The sequence below is a fragment of the Rhea americana genome, unplaced genomic scaffold (genome assembly GCF_003343005.1).
Source record: "Rhea americana isolate MKP2758 unplaced genomic scaffold, rheAme1 scaffold_18, whole genome shotgun sequence".
NCBI classification, from domain to species: Eukaryota; Metazoa; Chordata; class Aves; order Rheiformes; family Rheidae; genus Rhea; species Rhea americana.
In genome coordinates this window covers 3,490,976-3,499,811 of record NW_028185927.1, presented here as the reverse complement: position 1 = coordinate 3,499,811, position 8,836 = coordinate 3,490,976, and the positions used below count along the sequence as shown (strand labels likewise).

Here is an 8,836-nt window from a genome sequence, read left to right as displayed (position 1 = left end):
AAAAAAAGCACTTGCATCTATAAAATATGTTAATTGTTACGTAAATTACAGGTTGTTATAAATTAAAAATTCAGAAAAGTAATGAAGATGACTTTTTAAATATGGAAGAATTTATATTTGATCTGCATTCAGCCATGTTTAAGATATAGTTGAAGATGTAGCCAGAATGTGAAGGGAAAGTGATTATTCCTCTTTATTCAGCACTAGTGAAACCATCTGGAGTACTGTGCCCAATTTTGGGCTTYTCAAGGACACTCATATGTTGAAGCCAGTACAGTGGAGGATCTCCAAGATGACTAGGGGAGTAGAATACATGATGGATAGGGAGAGAGTGAGAGGACCCCTAAGAGTTTGTTCAGCCTTAAGAAGCAAAGATTACAGGTCTTATCTGCTGTCTTCAACTAGCTAATGAGAGTATATAGAGAAGATGGAGGTACACTCCTGTTGGAAGTGCATGGTAATACAACAAGAGGCAATGGCACAGGCCGTAACATAAATATTAGGAAAAACTTTATAAGTGAGAGTAATCAAACATTGGAAAAATTGCTGCAAGAGGCTGTGAAACCTGCCTTCTTAAGAAGATATTCAAAACTGATTTTTGTGTAATATTTGCTACTCTGAGTTGCATGATTAAAGTCTTGTATAGTAGAGTAAATATACATGCATAATATTATATGCAGAATAATCCATAGGGTTCAACCAAAGCAAAGATTTCTGTATCAATGTAATTATTATGTTCTGAGAGTTTACAAGTTAGGAACTGGTGTTTAAAAACTGTTTTTTTTTCAGTTTTTAAACTGATTAAAACTAATAAAGTTAGTTTTAAAAACAAATATCAGAGTAATTAAATTACTTTAACTAGCCATAGAAGTGTGACTCTTTGTAAGTCTATCCTGTTAAATTCTTCCGTTTTCAAATCTGTAAAATGAAGGTAATGTACTGGTACATTATGAAGTCTAGGTAATATTTGTCAAGAGCTATTAAGTTACCGAAGAAAAAAGTTGTTTTATCCAACTGCTGGCTTTTTTGTATATCTGGAAGTTGAGTTCTTTTTTCTCCATCCACAAGTATTTTGCTGGGAAATCTGAGAGGGGAAAAAGAGAACTACAGTGCTTCACCTCTTTTTACTTGAATAATTTAGTTGTTGATATTAGACAAGGGGAAAGAACACATTGGGTAAATACTGAAGTTTGATGGTGGTAGTGAATGTGAACTTTCTTACGAAGAATTTTGTCTGTTAATTTGCATAGTCTTACTTTATTGTATTCACTTCTCTTTATGATAGCAAATCTATTCATTAAAAGCAGAATCCAACACATGGAGGACGTTTGTAAGGGAGTGGAAAAATAAATGGTCTTGTGGTGATTAGGTTTGTAAAATGGCTCTGCATTCTTTCTCTTTGTGACATCCATAGTCTTTTTATGGTATCTTCATTGCAAGGCAAACAATTAAAATTCACTGAAATAAAGAACAGTGCGTGCGTCTGCAAATATTCCTTAAATCAAAGCCTATAATAACAAAATTCTCTCAGGGTTGTGTGTTATACTTTTGTAGCATAGTAGTTCTTAAAATGCATTCATACATTAAATTTGGGGGTTGTGTGCAGAATGTTAAATAGCTGGAAGCTGTTGTTCAGTGAAACCAAACACAATGTTTTACATAACAAGTGCCTGTGCGGGGTGAACTGCCATTTCTCACACTCTGAAATGAAGTAAAATAGGCAAGCAGCCTAAATTAACGTACAGTCAAACCGAGCTGCAATATTACTAGAGCAGTTTTAATTTGTACTCATTTAAATGATTTAAATAGGCAAAAATAAAATGCAACTACCTGAAACTGAGAACATGCATGATATATGGATGTATAAATGATCTCAGTTTAATGACATTCTAGTAGTGGCAAAGTGTGGGGATCAAAATGTATGTACAAAGGATAGCTGGTAGTGGTTTTTCAGGTGGTATTACTCTAAAATATGACTTCTTTTCAAATCTCTTTCAGGCATATGTGGTATTTGTCTCCACGTTAGGAGGACAATGGCTTGAAAGGAACTTCTCTGCCTTCCTTTCCCATATTCTAGATCTCGTGTCTCAGTCTCACCCTAAGGCTATTCAGACTCAGACGGATGCTATCTGCTGTCGCGGCTGTGTTTCATTTATCCTTCGAGCTACAGTAGGAGGCCTTCTTGGGGAAAAAGCTCAAATTGCAGCTGCCAAGGAGATTTGTCAGGCCATCTGGAAATTGAAGAAAGTTGTGGGTATGGGTCTAACAAGATTATCTGTTCAGGCTTCTGTTTTTCTTTATTTAAGTGATTGTTTGTCCAACTTCCTAATTCAGAGACTGCAGGAATAGAAAATCTAGTGCTGATTTATTATCATAATAATGTAGAGGGCTTCTGTTGGGTGCTTTGTTTTTAATTCAGGCTGGTTATTGATTTGTGTGTCTGTTTGTGCACGCCCATACAGACATGTATGTAAACTTTTTTTAAAAAAAAAATAAGTTCTTTCCAAGCAACATCATTTCAATAAATGATAAATAAAATAGTAAGTATAATAAAATAAATACAGGCAGTAATAAAACATATAGTATTATAAAGTAAGTTAAATCAGTAGTTGATACGTGACTAGCCAGATTTTGCCTTCCCGTTCGGTGCAACTGACACTACTGATGGTTCAAAAAGGAAGAATTTGTTCCTAGCTGACAGACCAAGCATTTCTCCTGGAGAAAAAAGATCATTTATAGCATAAAGTCCTGTACACAGCTTCTGTACAAACTGCTCCTCTCCTAGCATCAGCCATGTAGGGAAAAAGAGAGAATGCTAGGCATAACCTCTTCCTCCCTGGTACAAGCTGTATGTTGTATCTTGGTTAAATATCTAGGAATCTAAACTGGTAGTAATTCATATTTCAAAAGGTAGACTTGCACAGAAATGGATTTTTTCCCTCCCAGTCTCTCCCTCTCTTCCTACTTTCTTCCTCCTTTTCCCCCTTCCTGCTATCTTTCTCTTTCCAACACAAACTAGTAAATTCTGACAAAATATGACCTTTTCAAGTCATATTGGTGATGTGGAAAATAGCATGCTGCTTTGTAGCCACCATACCCTGTCATCTGTCAAATAAGCAATATGGTAGTTTGTATTTTTCTATCCACCTGCCCTCACAGAAATTACTACAATATCCATTTCAGTGATAAAAATGTACTTGTCTCAGTGAAAGTAAACCTTTATCAAACTATTTGATCAGTGGAAAAAATGGCAGTGGTAAAAGCTCATTTGGTAATGTAGATAATGTACTGTAGCAAAATCCTTCCACCAATCTGTTTTATTTTGGCAATGATTTCATAGGAATTTTCCTATATTGCATTACCAGATGCTGCAGTGAGTGACAGTAACTTGGAAACACGAATTACTACAACAGATATAACAGCAAGTCAGCATGTACTTGTGTGTACACTGCAAGAACTTGGAAGTCTCATCCATGGCTTGGGAACTACAGCAGCACCGTTACTACAAGATTCCAGTACAGGTACGTACTCTGAATTGGTTCTTGTTTTGTTTTGTTTTGGGAGGTTCTTTTGGTGATGAGTATCAAATTTACCTCACTAAAGACTGTATTTAAACTGAATCCACCCCCCTCTGTATTGTTTACAATAAATCAATTTGATCAAGCTCAGTATCTTCATCTACCTTTACTGTTTTCATTTAACTGCAGTGTTTTTTTTTTTTTTTTTTTGCTTTAATGCAAATGCATTCATATGTATCATACCTCCAGCCTTGAAAGCTAGTTGGTTAAAGTTGACATCTGTTTCCGCTGCATGAATTTCTGCTTCCTTGGATATACTTATAGATGTTTCCTATGCATGATATTTTATGTTTGCTTCATACTACTACTTTTCACTTAGGGTAACCTTTTTTAAAAAGTTTTGACGTATTTCCAGTATATGAGGAAATACTTCACAATAAAAAACAATAGTACTTTTTAAAGAGAAGCACAGGAATTACATAGCGGTATGTTTACCRTTCCTCCATGTACACTTTTGCTTGTTTCTTCTTTTCAAGAATCGTCTCCTTTGCCTCCTTCTTAAGTGTGTTTATTTACTTATTTTTCAGGAATACTGGAAGCTGTCATTTCTGTCATTCTTCATCCCAGCATTTCAGTTAGACTAACAGCAGCTTGGTGTTTGCGCTGTATTGCAATAGCACTGCCATCCTATGTGTCCCTACTTCTGGATCGCTGCATTGAACGTCTTAATGTACTGAAATCCTCCCCAGAAGCAGTGACCGGTTATAGTTTTGCTGTTGCTGCTTTGCTGGGTGCAGTAAAACAGTGTCCTTTAGGAATTCCACATGGAAAAGGGAAGGTATGGTTCTAATATTTTACTTACAGGCAGTTCTTTGATGATYTTTGCAGTAGTAATTGTATGTATTCTTTATCACATGATTATAAAACTAGTGTTCTCCAGTGTACATATTTGATGTTTTCTTATCATGAGAAGGGGTTTTACATGCATATCATAACTGAGGTAAGGAAATTCTTTTTTCCTCAGATGTGTCTCAATGTAACTTGACAGGAATGTGAATTTCTCAGAATAAGTTGTACACCGTTAATAGCTCTGATAACCACTCAGTCTGCTACCTTTTTCTAATGGAGACATTTGTTAGGTATTGCTACCCTGTTTTGTGATAGAAGTCAGTTCTAAGGAACTATGAGGGCTTGAATTGAACCATCTAAAAAAAGGATTTATTTGTAGAGTAAATTTCTTGAAGAGTTATATTCTTCAGAATTGCAAATTCTTTCCAGCAAAAGTAAAGCTTCTGTAATTCTGGCCCTGTTTCTCCTTGGCTTAGAAAGAAATGTCAGCATGCCAGTTTATTTCCTGTGACATTCACAGCAATGTTAATGGTAAGAAAAGCCTAGACTGTAATACACCTGAAATGTATTAGGTTTGGCAAATGAAAAGATCTTTCTTTTATGAGAATAATTGGAGACACGTATACAGGTCTATTTCATGCTAGGACATTAGAAATGTAAGTTTCCTGGAAGGAAACTCATTTAACCACAAATCCACTGGATGAATACTGCCCTTGCAGTGATTCTAGCCCATCCTTTCAGTGTTGAATTGTTGAATACTAACAGTTACATAGCAGTTATGAACATACACTGCTATTTATCGTTCTCAACATTCAAAATCCCAACTGCTGATGAGATGACTTTTAGCAATAAAGGAAGAAGCAATTTTTTTAGATTTTAAAAACTTTATCTGTTTAGTCACCAGACCAAGGGAAGAGAACGAAATGAAATTTATGGCTTATGCAGTTGTGTAGATAAAAATTGCCATTCAGATACTTTATGTCTAAGCATAAAGTATGCTGTTTAACAGGAAAACATAGTTCTCAACAAAGATTTCTTTTAGAGGAGCAGAATAGGATGAAATAGGGCCTGCGGAAGGCATGGGAGGGCAGAGGCAAGTGGTGTGAGAAACATTATATTCTGCACTAAGTTTTTGTGAGGGAGAACAGAAGAGTTTACAAAAGCTCTTTTCCATTCTCTCCTAGGAACACTGCCAGATTCCAGACTGCCTCCTCTTTGGAGGAACTGAAAGAAACCAGTGCTAAATAAAGCAGTCTTGAAAAAAGTATCAAATCTGGACAGTGGTGACCTGGGCAGAAGCCGTATTATGTTAATGCATTTTCCTTTGTGAGAGAGTGGTTAGAGTTGCAGGTTCAAGTTGGACCTATTCAAAGAAATAAAATAATTAATATATGTATATATATTCATCATTCAGTGCTAGTGCTTATATTTCAGCTTTAAAAAAATCCTTCAAAACCAAGTTATAAGTACTAGTATATAGAAGAACTATCAAAAATCATTAAATGAATCCCTTTCTAGGATGTTTGTTTATCAGGTAATTTGAATATACCAAGCTGTTAGTAATTTTTAGTAGTATAATTTAACAAAGATACTGTTTAAATTTTAGAATCAAATATCTTATCATCATAATTTTTATCTATCAAAAATCCATCAAAATAAATTTCTTAATTTGTAGGCACCTGATAGCGTTATGGAATTGGGGAAGCCAATATTTTCAGTCTATTAACAGTTCGTGCAGTTTTGTAAGTGTGCAAATGAATTATAGAAAGATACTGTCTATAGTGAGGCTTTTTAATAATGTTGCTGATAATCACACTTGTCATTTGTAATATTCATGTATAATCAGTTTGTTTTGGTAATTGGACATAATGAAAGATACAAGAAATACCTTTTGGCATATGTGAAGTACGTTCATCCATGTAAATGCTAGGTAACAAGCACAAATTGTTACCTTGCTTTTAGCACCTAATAGTASGCATGTATGCAGTTATTGTGAAGAAGCTAAAATAGTACTAATCCATGCCTTAGCTTACCCCTCTAACTTGTTTGTTGAATCATACTATTTGTGGCATAGAGACTGTCAGGAAGATTGATATAGCTTATCTTAAAATGAGGATAAAAAATACCTTTTAACTCTCTCACTCTTTTTGGTCTCAAGATATTCAAGGTATCTTTTCTTTTTTCTTTTTTTTTTTTTTCTTAGAGGCATAAAATGAAATCAAAGCACTTTTAACTTTGCCACATATATTCTTGTAAAAATTATGAGCTCTCTYTTTTACCACTGACAAGGGATAAAGAAGCTAAGTTACTTGCCTAGTATCTCACAGGAATTCCTGGGGCCACCCTAGACTAATGCTGAAATTAGTCATTGCTACCTTGTAATTCTGAATTTCTTGTTATGATGTGAGAGGAAGATAGCCTTCTGCTTGGGGACAATGAAATAGGATTAAATATGGCAAATGCTATTGAAAAACTCTTTTGTAAGGGTAGTATCTGTTCCCTGGTACTTATCCTGTGTAAATTGGGACCATGGTTAGGAATTAAGATAAGAGTAATAAGATAACCGGTTGTTTCCAGCAGGTTGAGGGAGGTGATCCTGCCCCTCTACTCAGCCCTGGGGAGGCCTCATCTCGAGTACTGTGTCCAGTTCTGGGCTCCCCAGGACAAGAGAGACATGGAGCTACTGGGGAGAGTCCAGTGCAGGGCTACAAAGATGMTCAGAGGGCTGGAGCACCTGCCCTGTGAGGAACGGCTGCGAGAGCTGGGCCTCTTCAGCCTGGGGAAGAGAAGACTGAGGGGGGATCTGATCAGTGTGGACAAGTACCTGAAGGGAGGGTGTCAAGGGGACRGGGACAAACTCTTTTCAGTTGCCCTGTGTGACAGGACAAGAGGCAATGGGCAGAACTTGAAGCACAGGAAGTTCTGCCTGACCGTGAGGGGGAATTTCTTSCCTGYGAGAGTGAYGGAGCCCTGGACCAGGTTTCCCGGAGAGGTTGYGGAGTCTCCTTCTCTGGAGATCTTCCAGGCCCGCGTGGATGCAACCCTGTCTACCATGCTCTAGGTGACCCTGCTTGAGCAGGGAGGTTGGACTAGATGATCTCCAGAGGTCCCTTCCAACCTTACTGATTTCTATGATTCTATGATTAATTAAGATAACCAGTAACAAGTAACTGGTAATTAAGATAACCAGTAACAAGATACTGTGACAGAGTGTCCTGGCAACAGATGAACATGCTGTTTGTGCACTGAGTGTGTTCTCCCATGAGTTGAAGCTGGGAAGGTAGTTGCAGCAGGCGTGTTACATAAAGAAGTAAAAAATCTTGTCTGCTTGGGAAGGAGAGGAAACATTTCAGGAAAAGTGAATAGGATAGATACAACTCTGCTCTGTACTTGAGGCTGAATGTTTATAAATAGCTTTTTGCTGGCTTGTGGTAGCAACGGTGGAGAAAGTACTTTTATTCCTTGCTTTGACTGGAAAACATGTTCAGTCCCTACCTGTGATGCCACAGACCAGGAAAACAGATGCTTTTACCTTTTTGCACTCGCAGCCAGCAAATTTATACCTTCCCAGCTCTTCCAAAATGCAAAGGTTTTATTTCTTTTCCAGTTCTACCAGTGCTGCCTCATTATCTGTAGCTTCCAGGGGAAACAGGTTTCATTTGCTCACCTGGTTAGATTTCTAATGGGTGTTCTCTGGACTGTTTTCATGAACTTTGCCTGACTTTGTCCTTACTGAGAATGAGAGTCAGTCTCTCCTAGTGACACCCTGTGTGCCTTATCAAATTCTTGATCACATGTTTCTGTTTGTCACAGTTTCATACTTTTTACTTGTATGATTTTCAATAAGCTCAGCTTGCAGGACTGAAATTTTAAACACCTTTGGAAGGCCTTGGTCTGTGTATGCTGACTTCTGTATAATAGACTTCTTAATTACTTTTCACTTACTGTCCATTTGATTTGTCTTTGAGTTGTGAGCTCCTCAGAGGAACATTTGACCCTTAGGATTTGGAAACTGCTCAGCATGCAAGAGGGAAGGCATTAGAGAACACAATTGTTTTTGCTGGAGAATAAAGGGATTATCAGCCTGTATACAGAACTTATCCTGTGGGGTAGCAGTTCTTATGCTTTTTTATTATTTTTTTCCCCAGTGTTGCTTATGTGTAATTGTGTTATTTTGGAAAAAAGAGCTCAAGGACGTTTACCTCCTCCACTATAGTCCCTTATTCTATATTAAGTTCAAATCTTCTGACTGAGAAGTGATTTGCTGAGAATAAGGGGTGGGTTTGAGATAGCATTTAGGTTTCTTCCTTCTAAACCATGCCAAGCTATTGCAAAACTTGTGTCCCGTCTGCTCAAGAAGGCATTTGGGTCTTCTCAGAAGATCTGTTAGCTGTGTGGTGGTTAAGGTGCTGAAAGCCTGACATTTTTCATTGAAACACGGGAATGGCGGGCATTTGTGAATAAGTTAG

The 8,836-nt window shown here is 37.1% G+C and overlaps 1 protein-coding gene across 9 annotated transcripts in view; it reads left to right on the top strand.

The window, feature by feature from the left end:
- Positions 1-8,836, top strand: part of HEATR5A (HEAT repeat containing 5A) — a 73,032-nt gene that overhangs the window by 19,836 nt on the left and 44,360 nt on the right. For all 9 annotated transcript variants that reach the window (XM_085301669.1, XM_085301675.1, XM_085301676.1 and 6 more), the window contains 3 exons: positions 1,999-2,254; positions 3,366-3,521; positions 4,106-4,356. In XM_085301669.1, the coding sequence (XP_085157795.1) occupies positions 1,999-2,254; positions 3,366-3,521; positions 4,106-4,356 (663 nt within the window). The remainder of the gene's footprint in view (positions 1-1,998; positions 2,255-3,365; positions 3,522-4,105; positions 4,357-8,836) is intronic.